This window comes from Pantherophis guttatus, chromosome 1 (assembly GCF_059756535.1).
Source record: "Pantherophis guttatus breed Tessera chromosome 1, ASM5975653v1, whole genome shotgun sequence".
NCBI lineage: Eukaryota > Metazoa > Chordata > Lepidosauria > Squamata > Colubridae > Pantherophis > Pantherophis guttatus.
In genome coordinates this window covers 34826974-34846633 of record NC_142063.1, presented here as the reverse complement: position 1 = coordinate 34846633, position 19660 = coordinate 34826974, and the positions used below count along the sequence as shown (strand labels likewise).

General features: G+C 40.6%; 1 protein-coding gene across 9 annotated transcripts; it reads left to right on the top strand.

Moving 5' to 3' along the window:
• The first annotated feature begins 25 nt into the window (after window positions 1-25).
• On the top strand, window positions 26-15363 carry ZBTB25 (zinc finger and BTB domain containing 25). Of its 9 annotated transcripts, none has more exons than XM_087871590.1 (4): window positions 6022-6115; window positions 10003-10106; window positions 11847-12026; window positions 13519-15363. In XM_087871590.1, exons 3-4 carry the CDS (start codon window positions 11854-11856, stop codon window positions 14657-14659), a joined length of 1314 nt encoding a protein of 437 aa, XP_087727716.1. In that variant the 5' UTR covers window positions 6022-6115; window positions 10003-10106; window positions 11847-11853; the 3' UTR covers window positions 14660-15363. The 9 variants fall into 9 exon arrangements, with proteins under 9 accessions (XP_087727712.1, XP_034289481.1, XP_034289480.1 ...); XM_087871585.1 differs by having other exon boundaries at window positions 6023-6115; window positions 13516-15363; XM_087871586.1 differs by lacking the exons at window positions 6022-6115; window positions 10003-10106 and adding an exon at window positions 26-41 and having other exon boundaries at window positions 13516-15363.
• The last annotated feature ends 4297 nt before the right edge of the window (window positions 15364-19660 follow it).

Sequence of the window (19660 nt, the reverse complement as noted above, 5' to 3'; positions counted from 1 at the left end):
TTCTTTTCATAAATCACGTTGGGTTGGGATCAAGCAGAATGGTACAGTATTAATCATGTTTAACTAAGTTTAACAGAGTAAGCAAAACTTTACACTTCAGAATATGTGAACTAGGCATATGGATCCTGAATTTATTTCTTTCAGACTGAAAATGCTCAGGAGCCTCTCCCATTCTCTCCTTTTCTGTAATAAATGTATATTCTGGCTCTCAAAGATGTTGCTTTTGGGGTGGGTGGGTTTCCTCAATCCCCTGTAAGAATAATAACTGTAATGGGCACCTTTAAAAGGAAAAATAACACAAATAATTATTGCATATAATGTTCTATTTTCCTTATAAATCAAATCAGCATACGTAGTAATTTCATTTGATTTTATCCTCACAACCACTATGCAAACTAAGCTGGCCTGAGAGTAACTGACCTTCCTAAATAATTCTATGTGCAAAACTTATTTTTTACAAAAAATAATTGGCACAACCATAGACATAGAACTCTGAAAGTGGGTCTCACTAATAGTGTATGATACTTTGCTACTAATGTTGCCCAGTGCAGGTTTGAGACAGACAGGAGAGTTGGGTGAATGCACGATAAGGCATCAAACTAGAATCCAACAGTTTGAGAGTTCTAGTCCTGCTTTGGGCATGAAGTCAGATGGATGATCTTGGGCCAGTAACTTTCTCTCAGTCCTAGGAAGGAAGCAATGGCAAACCACCTCTGAAAAACCTTGCCAAGAAAATTTCAGGAACTTGGTTCAGCTGTCTCAAAAAAACCGATACGATTGAACAGGATATATATGTGTATATGCATGCATTGCAAATGTTGAAAGAAAGAGAATCTACATAATCATTTCCAATCCAAAACCTTACAGTTCCCTCTCTCACCTTTCCTCTAGTCCAGGGATTACCAAATGTTGAGACCCCCTTTAAGAGGAGGGTCTCTTTAACACTTGTGGACTTCAATTCCCAGAATTCCTCAGCCAACCAAGTTTGAAATTTGCCAAGTTGGCCCCTGCTCTAGTCACCAAAGCTGCCTTTTTCTGAGACTGGAAAGATCAGATTTTGAAACAGGTAGCAAATCATTTTGGAGAAGGGCTACAGGAAGAGGGACAATGATACAAAACACTCAAAGTCAAGTGAAAAGGATTTTTTGGGTTTTGGAGGCATTAGGGTGAGGGTCTTTTGTACTTTACTCCATGAAATCTGTTTTATTGTTTTACACTAAGTTTTCCAGTATTTAATACTTATGGTTGAACCAGGTACATTCCCATATTGTCCCGGTTCCCATCCCTTTCTTTGTCCAAAATGTATTAACTTATCACAATTTTCTGGGTTCATATAACATACTTAAATATATGGGATGTTTTTGCACAATATATTAGACTAAAATGCAGTTACCCTAGTCTGTAGTTTACCTTTCCAATTCTTTCAACAGGAGGAAAATAAATGATAAAAAAATACAGTTGGAAAAACTAACCTACCTCCATTCCACTGTTTCCTACAGTGCTGCCTGAATGCAATATACACACTTTGGTTATTATATTATCTGAATATTAAAACAAGTCTTCTTCCTCTGTAACAGACATAAATTAACAATTTCCCCTTTGTAATCCATTTCTGCAGTCATCAGATAAAAATGCAGTCAAGTGATAAAATTTGTCCTCTTAATTTTCTTCAAAAGAAATGCTGTAATCTAAAGTTTGATGTCCCATTAACAGTTTAAATGTGTTGTAGCCCCCCCCCCCCTTGAAGTGATATAGGCCGAGCAATAAGATCACAAGAGCTTTGCTGGATCAAGTCTTAGACTCATATAATCCAGCATATTATGTTGCAGTGGTTAAATCAATGCATTTGAGATGCTCACAAGCGTTATCTTGAGTCTCACTGCATTGAGTTTCTATTGCCTAAAATGTTAACATTCTGAGTGAGGAAGAAAAACTTACGTATCTCCATTCGACCTATATTGCATGGTTTTAAATGTATAATTTTGTTGGCATGCATGTAGGACTCATTTCTGCCTTCATGATGTACCTGATCTCTTACTCTTGACCACTAAGTTTGCTCAGGAGCTTTTGATGAAGGAACTCATCAAACTCAGGAGTGATGATGAAGGATCTCACCTTTTTGAAAACACATCTCTTGAGTTATCTACGTGTTTTAAAAAAAAATCTAGTGAGATATACATTTATGGAAACCACAGCGGCTCCTTTTCAAGAAGGCTATGATTTTGGTATTCATTAATATTTACCATTACAGTACTTCCCTAGAGCAGATACTATACTAACAAGAATATTTATTATTCTGGTTCCTTTTTGAATATTGGAATCAAATTGGTTTCAGTCCTCAGGAACAAATCTCAAAATTAAAAAAATACATGTCTTTCTATCTAGGGCTAGGCAATACTATCTGAACTGAGATTTATTTATTTTTGGTTGATTAACTTGGCTGATAATTTTTAATCTTTTTTTACCTCTGATTTCATCCCCAATCATTTGATCTGATTCTCCACCAAAAAACTCAGGTTTAGCACAGATCTAAATCTGTCCTAAATCTTTAATAATGAAAACAAGCATAGAATTCAAATCAGTCCCTTCTGCTGTTTCCTTATCCTCCTGTAGCACTCTGTTAAAACCCCAGCCTGAGATGTTTTTAATCAGTTACCTATTCTAAATTACTTGAAAGGTTTTTGTTGTTTGTTTTAATGTTGTTTTCCAGGAGCTCTTCAAAGTCAAAGACATTTCCTCCCAAATATCTTAATTGTAGAAGCCAGTCTCCCTTGGATCATGTGCCAAAGTATAATCTGAGTCCAAATCAATTCTTTTGTTTCATCCCATTGTTCAATATTATAACGCTTAAGTTTTAACTACTTGTGTGTTTTATTTGTTTGTAGTACCTATTTCTTCACTGCCAAGACGGAGTTGACTCTTGGTTAAACATATAATTGGAAAATAAGATTTTCTTTAAACAAGAGTGTACAACATGATGCATTAGAGCTGAACTCCTTTCGTGCAAAATCTGAAACTCCATCCAAACACAATGATAAAGAAACATTATTTGTGTCATAAGGCTCGGAACATTTGGAAATTATAATTATTAAAATAGGCTGAAAAGACTTCCCTCTGAAACCAAGGAAGAACTTCTCCCAAACTTCTTGGTTTGGCCCAGATGTGTGTCACAGTACATTGCCCACTATATTCAGTCTCCCCTGCCCCCAAGTTAAGTGAGGTTTCTGGCCACTGAATAGTTGTTTTTCCTTGTCCAACAGTTCCAACAGCTTCAGATTGAACTGTGTATTTCTAGTGGTTAAGGCACCAGGCTAGAAACTAGGAGACTGGCTGAGTTCTAGTCCCATCTTAGCCATTAAAGCCAGCTGGGTGACTTTGGGCCAGTCATTCTCTCTGCCCATCTCACTTTATAGAGTTGTGGGGAAAATAGGAGGAGGAAAGTGTGTTGGATATATTCACCACTTTATTTGTGAAAATAAAGGCATGAAACAAAAATAAAACACAACACAGCCAATGTTACTGTGTTGGCTCTTCCTATGGTTACAGATGTTGTCTATAAATTTAAGGGTGCATGGCATTTCCAAAAGTAGACAGCCAATTGCATTAGGTTAACCTCTGTTTTATGTTACAGTGAGACAAGGAAGCTCTTCAGATGGGAACTGTGTTACTTCACTTCTTTTGAAATGCCATAAGCCAAAAGTTTAGGCGGTGGAGTACGGGAGCTCTTGCTCAGTATGGACATTGGGGCCTTGGCCTTCTATCCTGTGAGCTTTCAAACCACATTCAACATGTAGCCCTTATTGAAACTACATCTGCATGGAGGGATTCTTTTCTGTTCCTCCTTAGAAGGTAACACTTGGGCCAGGGTCATTTGCCAGTTCCACCACTGAAAATAGAATAGAATAGAATAGAATTATTTATTGGCTAAGTGTGATTGGACACACAAGGAATTTGTCTTTGGTGTATATGCTCTCAGTGCACATAAGGAGAATAAAATACATTCATCAAAAATAAAAAAGATACACTTAGTGATAATCAAGGTTACTAATAAGCTATCAGATCGTATTAGGAAACAAATAAAAATATAAATTGAAAGATACAAGCAACATGGTTATAGTAATAAGTTGGAAGAGATAGATACTAGTAAGGAAGAGAAGAATAATAGTAATAGTCTTAGTAAATTATTTGACAGTGTTGTGGGAATTAGTTGTTAAGCAGAGTGATGGCATTCGGGAAAAAATTGTCCTTGTATCTAGTTTTTCTGTTGTGCAGTGCCCTATAGCATTGTTTTGAGGGTAGAAGTTGAAACAATTTATGTCCAGGATGTGAGGGGTCTATTTTCACAGCCCTCTTTTTGACTCATGCAGTATACAGATCCTCAATGGAGGGCAGGTTGGTAGCAATTGTTTTTTCTGCAGTTCTAATTATCCGTTGAAGTTTGTGTTTGTCTTGTTTGGTTGCAGAGCCAAATCAGACAGTTATGAAGGTGCAGATGACAGACTCAATAATTCCTCTGTAGAACTGGAACAGCAGCTCTTTGGGCAATTTGAGCTTTCTGAGTTGGTGCAGAAAGAAAATTCTTCGTTGAGCTTTTTTGATGACGTTTTTGATGTTGGGTGTCCATTTTAAGTCTTGAGATATGATAGAACCTAGAAACCTGAAGGAGTCTACTGTTGATACTGTGTTGTCTAGTATTGTAAGAGGTGGTAGTATAGGAGGTTTTCTTCTAAAATCCACCACCATTTCTACGGTTTTGAGTGTATTTAGTTCAAGATTGTTCTAGTTGCATCACAAGGCTAGTTGTTCAACCTCCCGTCTGTATGCAGATTCATCGTCTTGAATGAGACCAATCACTGTTGTATCATCTGCAAACTTCAGTATTTTAACAGAGGGATCTTTTGAGAGGCAATCACTGGTGTATAGAGAGAAGAGTAGTGGAGAGAGCACACAACCCTCGGGAGCTCCTGTGCTAATTGTGCAGGTATATATAAGTAGAATATAACAGAATAACAGAGTTTGGAAGGGGCCTTGGAGGTCTTCCAGTCCAACCTGTGCTCAAGCAGGAAGCCCTAAACCCATGATGGCGAACCTATGGCACGCGTGCCACTGGTGGCACATGGAGCCATATCTGTGGGCACGCGAGCATTGCCCTAGCTCAGCTCCAGCACCAGCTGATTTTTGAGCCTTCCGGAAAGTTGGGAAACGGACCATTTCCGGCCTCCATATGGCCTCTGGAGGGGTGGGGAAGGCTGTTTTCGCCCTCCTCAGGCTCCTAGAAAGCCTCTGGAGCCTGGGGAGGGCGAAACAGGCCTACCGAGTCCACCATGCCATCGTGTGCTAAAAGCGGGGGGAGTGCGGGGGGGTCATGCGTGCATGCGTGGGGAGTGGGGCACATTGAATTATGGGTGTGGGCACACATGCCTGCAACCCCCCCCCCGTGCTCCCCCCGCTTTTGACACGCAAGGGCAAAAAGGTTAACCATCACTGCCCTATACCATTTCAGACAAATGGTTGTCCAATCTCTTCTTAAAAACCTCCAGTGTTGGGAGCGCCCAAAACCTCTGGAGGCAAGTCATTTCCCTGATTTAATTGTTTTATCAGGAAATTTCTCCTTATTTCAAGGTTGGATCTCTTCTTAATTAGTTTCCATCCTTTGCTGCTTCTCCTGCCTTCAGGTACTTTGGAGAACAGGCAGACCCCCCCTCTTCTTTGTGGCAGCCCCTTAGATATTGGAACAGTGCTGCTATCATGTCACCCCCCCCCCAGTTCTTCTTTATATTAAATTTGACATACCCAATATCTCCCTTCTTGCTCTCTTTCAAAAACATTTAAAAAAAAGAGTTACTATCCAGAAGGACCCTAATCAGCCTAGAGCGGTGCAATTCAGCCCTTGTCCTTTTTTTCAGCCAGCGGTCACGACTTCCACCTTCTACTTTAGAAGTGAGGTTCTTCTTTTCCTTCTGCCTAGGAAAGTGGGGGGTGGGGGTGGTAGTGGAAGTGATGGTCGCGCGCACGCGCGGCAGCGAGAGAGAGAGAAAGCGGCTTGCGTGTATATCCCCCCCCCCCAGTTGTGCCGCCGTCGCCTCCCGCTTTCCTGTGTCAAGGGCGGATCGGGGTAAGGAATCAACCGGCCGAGGTACCGGCCGGTTGCACTGCTGGCGCCGGATTTGCCTGGGTGCGTTTGGGGGTCAGTAAGGAGAGGCGGATGCGCCCTCTCTTTGTGCCAACACTCCGCCCCCCCCTCCTCCCGCCTTAGCTTTCCCCAGGGAGGCCGGAGAGGGTCTTTTTGGAGCCTAGAGCCGCTTGCGGCCTCTGACCACCGCTGGGCTAGCAGAGCGCAGAAAGACGAACCGGACGGACCCTTAAGAGAGGCTGCACGCTTGGCCGCCGGCTTGTCTCAGTCCACGCAGACACGGTCGTGCATTTGGCGGCGTTGGCGGCGTTTTTGCAGATCCTGTGGGCGGCGGCAAGGCGGCTTGGAAAACCGAGCGGCGTCTTGCTGGAGGAGGGCGTCGCTTTCTCCGACCTCCCACCTTCGGGGCTTTCCCCCGAGCGAGCGAGGGAGTCGGGGAGTTCAACAAGCCCGCTCCTGCCTTGGTGGCTTTTTAAGAGGCGGCGGCGGCGGCGGCTCCTTGGAGGAGTTCGAGTCGAGCCGTTTTAGGGGCCGTGCAGCTGCCAACCTGCTGGTTACGAGTAGTTCACTTCTCTCTCTCCCCCCCCCACCCCTTCCGGAAGCTTGTTTGGTTTTATCAGCTGAGGCTTCGCCAACTTGGCGCCCTCCAGATGTTGGGTCTGCGACTCCCATCTTTCCTTGCCAGGGAAGGTGGAGAGCGCCATGTTCCACTAGGACTGGAGAGGATAAAACACTGGGACCCCGGGAAAGGGGAAACTGCTCTTCTGACCGGCACTTTTATGACATTAATTGGAAAATTATTGCGCTTAGATTCTGACTTTTAAGTTTAGGTTAATATCTGTGCGTTGTATTAAAACAAAACTTACTGTATTGAAAGTCTAAGATCCAAATAATTGTATTGGGGAGAGAAAAAGAGACCGACCCTGTCAGCGCAAATGAATTTGATTTGGAAAGATCTGTAAAGATTCCTTCAGTAGGAATCTAGTGGTTTTACTCTGATTATTATGCAATAGCAAGAGTACCTTTTTGTACTCTTTTGTTTTGTTTACGTGCTATACGTGGGACAGATTTTTAAAAATCTTTTAAGAAGCTATCTCCCAGAATTGGATAAAGAATTGCTTTCTTGTGGTACTGGACTTGGGTTGCTTCTCTTTTAGTTCATAATTCATATTTTGTTTTGTGAAGTATTGTCACTAATTTTTATTTTTTAAAAATAGTTTTATTAAACTTTAAAAATGCAGACTAAAACCCTAATACAAGCTGAAAAGTACAAAAAGCAAAAAGTAGAGGGAGAAGAAAAAAAATAAAAGGATTTTTTTCTTTATATATTATATCTTTTATTTTTTTACTGTAACTCAGAAGCAAGTTACATTTATGCTGCCAAAGATACTGACTGGATTCAGAGAATGCAAAAATATTGTGTAAACTCATTTGCATAGCTTCAGAAAACTGTTGTGACTTAACCATGGTTTGGCTGGTCATAAGTAAATGTGTCATGCCAACATAGCTTCTGAAGGGTGAAATTTAAATGCTGACCTCATTTTTCAGGTTCAATCTCCCAAATGTTAAGGTGGTAACAAGGGGAGTAGATTTTATTTCCCTCCAGGATGTTTCTTACACTCCAGGCTGAATCATTTAAGCGTGCCATCCTGTTTATTCTTATTCAAAAGTATCATCATATTTGTTGGAGTTTACTCCATGAAATGTACTAAGAATTTAATACATTTAATAATATACCTTTACCAAGATGCAGTACAAAGAAAAAAACCCTATAATAATTACAAGGCAATCCAACTAAATTATGTTTGAACCCAGTAAACAAATATTAAACAACCGACACAACAATATATTTAAAACAATGCCCTGCAATAGCATTGAATTGGTAGACATAATCATAATTCTGGGCTCTGGTTTTAAGTTTCCTGCCTATTCTTTCAATATATTAAACTAGGCTAGTGATATGGTGAAAGTCTTCACCTGGTTCCTTAGACAATTAGAAGGAGAGGCTAAATCTTAATAGTGGCTATGAATCTGCAGGCCTTCCAAATATAGAGATGCTCCATCTGTAGCTCTGAAGATAATTTGCAGTCGCTCTAGCTTGAATAGTATCTGAAGGCCGTAATCATCAGAGCAAGTACAAGTACAGCCAGTGTGCCAATTGTTCTTTCCATAGATCGGTAGTCATTACATGTGATCACTCATATTTTTGTCATTTCATGTGTTATTGCAACTGTTGCATGAGAGCTGCTGTATTCGGTTTATGGTCATTTACTCACATACAGCCCTAGAAAATAGGTACACTCAAATCACCTTCAATCGAATGCTGATCCACAAACGATTTTTTAGAATACGTCAGGGGTGTCAAACTTGCAGTTCGTGGGCTGGATGCGTCACGTGCTGGTCCCGATACAACATATGACAACGATGTGACAACGACGTGAGTTTGACACCCCTGGAATACATGGTGACCCAGTGAATTTAAATAACAGCAAACTATACTGGTTACAATGTATATACTAGGGGTGGTATTCACTTAACTTCGCTACAGGTTTGCAAATGTGAGCGTGCGCCTCCACGCATGCGCAGAGCCTTCTGCACATGCGCAGAGGGTCAAAAATGGATGTGATGACTCCGGGCGGGTGGGCGGAGCCTCCCACTGCCAGCACTGCTGGATCGTGCAATCCGGATAAAGCCGGCTGAATTTCACCACTATTATATACCGTACATATATTTGCTTTTTCACATGTGTGTGGTATATGTACGTGTGCACATACATACAAACTTAGCCACAATTAACCTTAACTCTGCTGGCAGGCACTAGCTAGAGGGATGAAAAGTGCCAAGTCTGGATCCAAAACCACTCCAAGGTCTTCAGGACCCCTTTATCTCCCAGAGTCCTTGCTTTGTTGAGTCACAAGACTGGCTGCTAGTCTGGCCTTGTTGATTTACAAGTCTGGTAGCTCTAATGGAATTTGGGGAGGGGTCTCCCAAGTTCTCAAACCCAATTTCTTTCGTCTGGTTTAGGTGACATTTTTCCTTCGTTTCCTTAATGACTTGGTTCCTTCTTATTTATTTCCTGAAGGGATCTTTTAGATAAGAGCCTGGTCCACCTTGCTTACCTGCCTTCATCATTTTTAGGTATGGAAGCTTCAGCCTAATCTTAAACAACTCACTGTACATGGGGCTGTTCATTCAGAAGTTTAGATCATGTGGCTGCCTGTATAGTTATTGACATATCTAAATTTAACCATGGAACAGTTCTATTCATTGGAGCAGCATTGGCTGCTAGTTAATTTCTGGGGCACAATTCAAGGTTCTGGTTGTCATCTACATGATTTGGTACCTGGCTATCTTCAAGAGCATCTACTCCAAAATGAATCTGTCCATCCAGTAAGATAAGGAAGAGAGGGCTTGTGGAGGTCCTGCTCCCAAGGGGATTCCATCTGCAGAGTTTGGCTTTAATAGTTGCCTTTTCACATCCAAACATCCTCTTGCAATTGAGCTATTGCAGATCCATGAAAACATGGCCCCTTGAGAGAGCACGTGGCAGGTGCTAAGGCCTGACTTTCTCCTGGTGGATGGCACTGTTTCTGTTTTGAGATTACACAATTGAATTATACACCGTTTCAATTTTTTATGACTTTATACCAGTTAGAGGTGCAGGAATAAAGTAGCACAGAAATCCAGGCAAATTAACATATACATTTCTTCTTTCAAGATCTCTCACTGTCAGAATAGGAAATGTAGTAGTGGAAAACTTTTCCAGACTCCAATATAAATTTTCCTAATGGGGGAAAGGAAATAAAGGAATGGTGGCAGGGAGAGTTCCAGAAAAAGCTATAAATTACAAGGCTCCCATTCTTTCCCAGCTCCTGACTTAACAGAAGGGAAGAAATATAAAAAAATACGCAGCCAGAAGGGAATGCCCACATCCTTGTTTTTGTCCTCTGCTCAGCAAACATCAGCTTGAATGGTATGTTAAACACAATCAGTTGCCCAGTTATCCAGGTTAAGTCTTCCATATAAGTGGCCACCATTATATGAAAAAAGATGTCACCCACCCATCTTTTCCCTTGAAATCCTACCATAACCAGTTAGGGCAGAACTGGACAATATGTGGCCTTAGGGCTTCATCTGGTCTCCTAATATCCTTCATTGTGGTCCTCAAAGCTGTCTCCTTTCTTAATAGTGGTAGACAGGAAATAAGAAAACTAAGCACTTCAATATTTCACCACCTGTTTTAAAACTTTTAAAAGTGTCCCCATTCAAAAGAACAGAAGATTCTCAGTCATCCAAGTCATAGTTGTCTCAAAGGTGGTTGTTTTGAAAATGCAACTGGACTGTTTTTTGTTGTTTGTTTTTTTGAGGAAGAAGAAGAAAAAGACGCTTCACTTCCCATCCAGGAAGCTTCACAGTTGTATTGGATGGTGGGGGAAATGGAAGGATACCTGTTTGTACTGGTGACTCCCCCACCATCCAGTACAACTGATGAAGATTCCGGGATGGGAAGCAAAACATCTTTTTCTTCCAAAAAAACAATAAACAGCCCCCTCCCCCTATTCAGTAGCCTTTTTAAAAAACAACCATCTTCAAGACAACTATTAGATTAGACTAACAGGGTTGGAAGGGACCTTGTAAGTCATCTAGTCCAAAACCCCCCCCCCCACATCCAAGCAGGAGACTCTACACCATATCTGACAAATTGCAGTCCAATCTCTTCCTGAAAGCCTCCAGTGGTGAAGCTCCCACAATTTCCAAAGGCAACTGCTGTTCCATTGGTTGATTGTTCTCACTGTCAGAAAATTTCTCCTTATTTCTAGGTTGAATCTCTACTTGATCAGTTTCCATCCATTCTTCTTTGTCTGGCCTTCGGGTGCCTTGGAAAACAGCTTGACTAAGACTATGACCTGGATGATTGAGACTCTTCATAGACATTTCCCTATTCAAAAGGAAGTACAAAACCAATATCACCCAGTTTACTTCATTGCTTCAGTGAATATAACTCTAACACTGTCTTTGGCCTCTGAAAGATTGCCTGGCCCAAAATAGATACATCAAAACTCTAACTTGGTAAAGAGTCCTGAGATATTGCAATTGTATGTGAGATTGTGAGAATGACCTTGGGAGACGAGGGAAAGAGCCACACCAGGGGAACAATCAGATTAGAGGCAACTTCGCCCTCAGCAAGAATGTGGATGTGGCAAGCATATCAGGAGGGACCCTTCCTAGTTTCTTGACTATACAGATGATGGTGGTGTGGATGGATGGATGGATGGATGGATGGATGGATGGATGGATGGATGGATGGATTGGGGAGAAATTTCCGGCTTGAAATATTCTATTAATGTAAGCTTGTAGTAAAGTAGTATTACTTTATCTGGGCATGCTTCTCATCTGTACTACCTCACAAGGCTGACATCAGCCTTACTAGTAATTACAGTGGCTCTTCCCCCTTCTCCCAAGGTCATTCCCACACACCATTACAGAGATAAAACAGGACAAGAAGATATTGTATCCCTCAAAAGACAGAGAAACAATTCTGCTTAGAAGACAGCTGTCTTCATTAACTGACAGCATCTTTTTAGCCTCTGAGATTCTGTTTTCTTGCAAGGCATACCTGATGTAATGTGTTTTGCAGTAGATTTCAGGCTTTCCTGCAGTTGCCAGCACTGAAGTTAGCATGTTCCTTGAGAGAACTTCTTTTGTCTCCTAGAAGCACAATGGATACAGCAAGCCACAGCCTGATCCTCCTGCAACAACTCAACATGCAGCGAGAATTTGGCTTCCTTTGTGACTGCACAGTTGCAATTGGAGATGTCTACTTCAAAGCTCATCGAGCTGTCCTGGCTGCTTTTTCCAACTATTTTAAGATGATATTCATTCATCAGACAAGGTAAGTCAGTGTCCTTTTTTGAAGAACATTTAAGACTCACATTGACTTTTTGATGGGAGCTTCAGAAATTACAGTTCTCACGTGATCTTTAGCATTTTATTTGCTGGCCTCTATATATATCATGGAAATTTCTGGTGGGCATGACTTCAAATAACCTATCTGTTTATCCTCCAAATGGCCTGCAAAATAAAGATAGTAAATTAGGAGCTCAGATAAAAGGGATCATTTTAGTGATGGACAAGATGATCTTCATTTTAATTATTATATAGATTATTATATAGGAGCATTTTTTGAATTTGGCAACTTTAGGATGTGTGACTGAAAATTCTGGGAAATAAAGTTTACACGTCTTAAAATTGCCAAGTTTGATAAATATTGGTTTAAAGGATACAGTTATATATCAGAAAACAGACTTACTATGAGAAGATTCTGTTTCATAGCAGAAGAGTTTTTGGAGGGTCCCACTGTTGGATGGTTCTTCTCCCATCCAATCATAGGTCTGTGTGAGTCTGTGGCCATTTATGTTTTGGTTGCAGTGACAACAGAAGCATATCTGGTGTTTGTTTATTGCCTGGAAACTGTGACCTTCATGGAAAATCTTCCACAAGCTCAGTGTTCCTATTGGAAAGACTGTTGTGAACTTTCCCCTCCTCTTTAGCTGAAAATAGGGATGTTATCTTTGATTTAATCTGGGAGGAAACTCAGCAAAAAGGGCAAGCAGGCCGTGGGAGAAGTTGGGCAGGGACTTGTAACTTTTAAGAAATGTATGCTTCCTCCTGTCTATCAGTGTACTAGGTGTGAATCTTCCTCCCTCTTTTTCTTCTTCTTTTCTTCACAATTACAAATAATCCTTTCTGGGTGCTAAATTTTATGAGTTGGGTTGTCTGGTTTTGAGGCAAGAAAAAATTCCCAAGCTTTTCTTTCTCATCTCTCTTATGTTCAAAGGACAGCACTGCTGTCACTCCTAACAGCATCAAGTCGCCACTCTTGAGTGGGGAAAACACTTCTATTAGCGTCACTCCTGAGAGCTGTTAAGAGCAATGTGGGAATGGGGGAGCAGTTTTCAAAACAACACACTTCCCTCGTGGGTGTCACCAGGGAGAAATCAGGATGGTGGCCGCAGTCTCCAGATGACACTGTTCTTGTAATCTCAAGCCAGGAGGAAAGCATAACAATCATTTGTATGTAAATTAGCCTAGAGTATCTGCCAGCTTTTCTTCTTAGATATGCAGTGACATTTTAATATATTTTCATGACCAATATTTTCCTAATATTTTTTTCCATTTTATGCACCTATATATGACCGTTACTTTGGAATTCCATTTTATGCATTAATAGAAGGGCCTCCGAATCCTTGAAATTGTATATCTTAATTAACATATTGGTTCTTAAGGCTCCTTTGAGACATACTGAATATGCTTGTCTTCATTCTTCTATAAACAGAGCTTTAACCATGATGTTCTTACTTAACTCTCACTTTTGTTTCAAGCAGTGAATGCATAAAGATTCAGCCCACTGATATCCAACCTGACATATTCAGCTACTTGCTTCATATAATGTACACTGGCAAAGGACCTAAACAGATGGTCAATCATACGCGACTAGAAGAAGGCATCCGTTTCCTGCATGCTGACTATCTTTCCCGCATGGCAATTGAAATGAACCAGATGCTTTCTCCAGAGGTTGTGCAGTCTTCAAACCTTTATGGGATTCAGATCTCAACCACACACAAGGCTATGAAGGAGAATCTCCAAGCAAAAGAAAATTTAACCAATATTGGTAGCAGAGCCACTAATCAGGGAGATCACCCTCAGCTCCAGCTATCTCTGGCAATTGGGCTGGATGATGGGTCTTTGGACCAGCAGGTTTCCCATCCTTCTACCAAGACACCTGGGAAACCACCAGAGGAGGCTGCAAATCCACCTGTGACTATAAAGCAAGAGAAGACTGATGCAGAGCCAGTTGTGTCTCAGAGTCACACATCATCCTCCCCAAATCCCAGGGGTCCATCCTTTTCCAAAGAAAACCTCAAAGTTCATTTATGCCAGTACTGCGGGGAACATTTTGAATCCAGGAACAATTTATGTGAACACCTGTTTACTCATGTGTCAGAATCATTGCCCTTCAGGGTTCCCACCTCCATCTTGGAAAGCAATAACCTTAGCCAACTACAGCCACTCAGTGAAAACTGTGAAGCTACTGAAAGCCACCGACTCAGTTCCTTCCTTCAGAAAGAAAACGAGCACTACTCGGAATATCCCAGCCACCCCAACTTAGAGGCACTGCCAATTGGCCAGCTGTCACTAGTGTCCAAGGACACAGAACCTGTGGAACTAAACTGTAACTTTTCCTTTTCACGGAAAAGAAAGATCAGCTGCACTGTTTGTGGTCACAAATTTCTCCGAAAAAACCAGCTTCTTGAACACATGTATACGCACAAAGGTAAACACTTCAAATTTGCCCGATACCAGCGGGTTGGCAACACGGCAGCCGTCAAGTTTCAGCCATATGGTGACAATTGGATCCCAAGTATGGTGAAAAGCGGCACTATCTCACAAGCTCAGGTGGAGTCACAAAACACATTGGATCCTGACCTCTCTCAAGAGAGCATTGATACCATACTTGTGGAATAGTTCTCTCCTTTTCCATTCTCTTTGACCTGCAAGTTTGTAGCCTGTGCATTCATGCATTCAGCCCTATTGTATGAATACTGTTGAAGGAGTTATTTGTTCTTCTGAAATACACCCTGTTTATGTTCCTAGTTGGTGGGTCAGCTATTTTCCAGAATATCCCCAGTAATGTATGCCATCAGGAATGCATTTGGAAAAAGCATATGATATAGCCAGATCTTTGTACATATTTTTGTACATAAAATATGTAAAATATTTTGTACATAAAATATTGCTGAGAAATACAATCAGAGCCAATGAAAGAATGGAAATTTCACATGCAGGAAGTATTTGGTTCAGACTGATTGCTGGAACTTAAAAGACCATGGAATGCTATTCTCTGTCAACATTGGGTTGTGATACATGTTCTGCTCAGTCCACTGTTGTGGAAGATGTGATAGTCACAGATATTTTTAATAATAACCATATAATGCTGGCATGTCACCTGTAGAGTTTTCCATGATACATCAGGTTGGGAGGACAACAAAGGGAAATTGCAGTACTCATAAAAGAAAATGGTTATTGTAAATCATATTTAATTTAAATTAAATATGTTTTAAATTAATATTCTGTTTAATGTTCTTCAGTTTAAAGAAGGGTTATAGCATGTCACTGATTAGTTCACTAGTTATGATGAAATTAGATTAAACAATTCAAGTTCTGTAAAATAATTCTTTTGTTCAGTTGCATTATTTCTTGTGCCAGGCTAGAAATTGTTACACACCGAAATGTAATTTTAATAAAATGACTTCGTTATCAGCATGTGGGAGGTTGATCCAAGGCACAGCACTCAAGATACCTTTTGGGAATCTTCTATTTTTTTTATTAACACAGCAAAGCAAAAGAAATTTTCAGTTTCAGTGTTTTATTGCAGCATCTTAGCCAGACAAACTAAATTGCTTTTCTGTTCCATTCCCACCTTACTTACTGATAAGTAGCCAGGAAGCTACAATAATACTATAAAGCAAAGCAATATCAACAAATATATATAATTCTAAACATTTCTACTAATGTGATCAAGTACTTTCTACTTCTGAAAAAGTTTACCTTGTTACCTCTGGGTCAAAATTATTTGCTCAATATGAGCACTCTTATGTTTACATCAATGTTTATCAGACACAGCAACTTAACTTGTGAGGACTTCCAACTCCCAGAATTTCCCCAATCAATTTGCTTTAAATTGTTGAGATTAGGAAGTACTAGTTTACATTCTATCCTTATTTCTTATATAGAAGTAAAATGGGTTGATTACACTGCCTAGCATTCTCTCAAAATTTCAAAACTGTGTCTCGCTTATTTTGGCCATGTCACTGGAGAAAGCAATTATGCTTGGAAAAGTTAGGGGTAAAAGGAAACCAGGCCACCAAAGAACGTATGTGAATCATATGGTTCATACCACCACATATTCCATTACTTGCCCTCCTTGCATCTGCTATAGACACGTATACTAGAGAGTGGGTGTTCCATTTTCTTTCTGGTACAGTGCAATTTAATTGATACTTAATGCTGTTATGGTTAAGGTGATAACCATAGAGTGGGTTACAACACTGAAAGCATCTTGCTTTCTAAAGCATTAAAGCATGTACCAATTGATTCTGGTAATAATTCTATGTTTTAAATTCTTCACTCATTATTAAAAATTAAGGAAAGAAACTCAGTAATTCTGTATTGTGGATTCTCATGTTACTTTTCTTAAAAAAAAAATATTGAGTATTTTACATTTTAAAACCAAACACACAATAGCAAAAGAAATCAAGAGACAAAAACAAAAAACAAAAACACACGCACATCAGACGTTAAAATACAATACTGACAACAGACATATACAATTTTACAACTTTCTGCATCGACTTTTGTCTTTACTCTTAGCTTTTATCCTCCTGCTCCTCCTCTTTATTTTTAAATATTCATAATTAACTGTTTTGTTAGCAGGATCATTATTTACATTTATATCCAGTATGTTAATATCAAATTTCTCTCATGTTACTTTTCTATAACAGCTCGTACCAGATCTTTGTATGACTGGTTTCCCAAGCATCTTCTGCAGAATTAAGGGTTAGTTTGGATGAAGACTCTGACATAAAAATGAAAGTTACGATGGATTTGTGGAGAGTTGGCAACAGGGGTGAAATCCAGCAGGTTCTGACAGGTTCTGGAGAACCGGTAGCAGAAATATTGAGTAGTTCGGAGAACTGGCAAATACCACCTCTGGCTGGCCCCAGAGTGGGGTGGGAATGGAGATTTTGAAATATCCTTCCCCTGGAGTGGGATGGGAATGGAGATTTTGTAGTATCCTTCCCTTGCCACGCCCACCAAGCCACACCATGCACACCAAGCCATGCCCACAGAACCGGTAGTAAAAAAATTTGGATTTCACCACTGGTTGGCAATGTATAAATTTGATCACTCAACAACATAACTAGTGATAGAATATATACTTTGCATACAGACATTTCTAAGTTCTGTTCCTAAACTCCCCAGCTAAAAAGTTTGGTAGAAAGTAGTGGGAGAGACAGGTAGAATCAGTGACAAAGGAACGGTTTTTCCAGTGTGGTCTTTTGTTCTGATACGTACAGGTAGTCCTCAGGTTACAAGCCCTTGTTTTCTGTCTTTCTGTTATTTTCATTCTATTTAGTGACCGTTCAGAATTACAACAGTGCTGAACAAGGGGGACTAATGACTGGTCCTTAGAATTCTGGCTATTGTAGCATCTCTGCAGTCACATGACTGGATTACAGGCATTTGGTGCCCAGCTTGTAATTACAGTGTTTCAGCTAGCCACAATCATGTGATTTCCAATGTTCACAAGCAAAGCCAATGGGGAAGCTTGCAGGAATTCAGAAGTCACTCCTGCTGCTTTTTTGCCCACCTGTGCTCTGCAGAGCCTGTCCAGAGCACTCCTCTACAGCATTTGCACACCCGCTGAGCTGCTTCTTTAAATCTGGGACTCCTGCCTCTACCTGCTTAACCCATGTGGTCCTGGAGTTACAACGTCATCTGGGAGTACTGAGATTTCTGTCGCTAAATGATATGGTTACATGATGTCGTGCGTTATGACTGCATCACTTAGCCATGGAAATTCCAATTGTCATTGTAATCTAAGGATTTCAATGTATTAAATCTACCTGTATTTCCTGCAGTGAGCAGGAGCATAGATGATCATCACAGAAATCTTTTTGTTAACAAGAACATGGTATTGGTATTTTCCCCATACATACTTTTTAAGATTTTCTACAAATACCCTGCATTTGTTCATATATGCAAAAGAGTGATATCTTTGCAAAGCAATGTATAATTTTTAAAATATAAAATTGCAGTTGATTGCAGAAATAGTGTCCTTGGAGAAACTTTTTAGAATTTATTTATTTTATTTATTTATTTTATTCAATTTGTATACCGCCCTTCTCCTAGTGGACTCAGGGCAGTGCACAGCCAGAACTAAAACACATACCAATACCAAAGAATTAAGGCCTTTTTAGAGGATGCAAGATCATGTTTTGTGCACTGGCCTAGTAGGAAGACAGAGGTGCTGGGAGCGTCCTTCAGATTCTAGTTATCCTTCTCTGGCTACAGCTGCAAATACTGTGACTTTGCATCTTGCCTTCAGTTTCATTTCAGCACAAACTTTCTCAGAACGATAGGAGTTTGTTGGCCATTAGATGGCAGCCAAGTGCTATGAAAAATTAGTTCTTCCAGTTTTAAACTCTGCCAATGATGTTTTCCACCTTCATTGAATCATGTGCTTTCACTAAAAATTAACCTATCCCTCACTTCCTGTGTTATTTTTCAGCACAATAGATGTTGAAATTTATAAAGAAATAATTGTGGGTAGTCCTTGAATAACAATGGTAATTGGGGCCAGAATTTCCCTCACTAAACAACGCAGTCGTAAAGCATAATGTCATACGACAGCATCACTTAGCAATGTCAGTCCCAGCAGATTCCATTGCCATTGTTAAACAAGGTTTGTAGGTTATTAATCTTGCAAACTATCTGCCAGCTTCCAACAACCAAAGTCTGTGGGGAAGACAGCAGGAAGTTCAAAGCTCTAAGAAGCTCACAAGCCGATGCTAAGTGGTTGTTGCAAGGTGCAGGAGGGCATACGAGGTCATATGTAAACATGACAGGGCTTGGGGTGGCTGCTACAGGGTGTGCAAGGGGTGGATCTGGCACAAGCATGGTGGGGTGGGTGTAGTTGCTGCTGGTGGAAGACACCAGAGCGATCTGTGATCTATGCCAGTTTCCCAATTGACTTTGTAGGAAGTCAGCAGGGAAGATCACAAATGGAGATCACATGACCACAGGACACTACAACTGTTGTAAGTGGCAGCTGGTTGCCAAGTGCCCAGACTCTGATCACATACCAAAGAGTGCTGGGACAACTAGAACTTTGAAGTCTGATTGTAACTACCCTGTTTCCCCAAAAATAAGACCCAACCGGAAAATAAGTCCTAGCATGATTTTTCAGGATGCTCATAATATAAGCCCTACCCCCAAAATAAACCCCAGTTAAGATTGTCAGCCAGATGGATGCATTAGGACTGCATTTCCCCCAAAATAAGACCTAACCAGAAAATAAGAGCTAATGAGTCTTTTGGAGCGAAAATTAATATAAGACCCGGTCTTATTTTGGGGGAAACACAATACCACCCATTCAGCTCAGTCCTATCTTCCAATGGAAACCCCATTCCCTAATAGCACTGATGATGTTACCCAATTTGGATAACAAAGCATATACAAGAAAACAGCCAAGCTCAGACAGCATCAAGGATCCCTCACTGAAAAAATGGTTGTGAAACCGAGGATTACCTGCATGTATCTCACTACAGCTTAGTTCTTGGTAACTCCAGGGACACCTCCATGCAGCTTCTGATATTACTCCAGATCATCTGAGTGCTGCTAACCTCTCCAAAGCAGCCCACAAATTAAAGCGTCTCTTCTGCATGTTTCTTCAACATGATGGCC

Coding starts and splice junctions, on each gene's coding strand:
- ZBTB25 (XM_087871586.1), top strand. CDS start 11,854: ATGGATACAGCAAGCCACAGCCTGATCCTCCTGCAACAACTCAACATG. Junction 12,027..13,515: donor ATATTCATTCATCAGACAAG/GTAAGTCAGTGT, acceptor TTTTGTTTCAAG/CAGTGAATGCATAAAGATTC.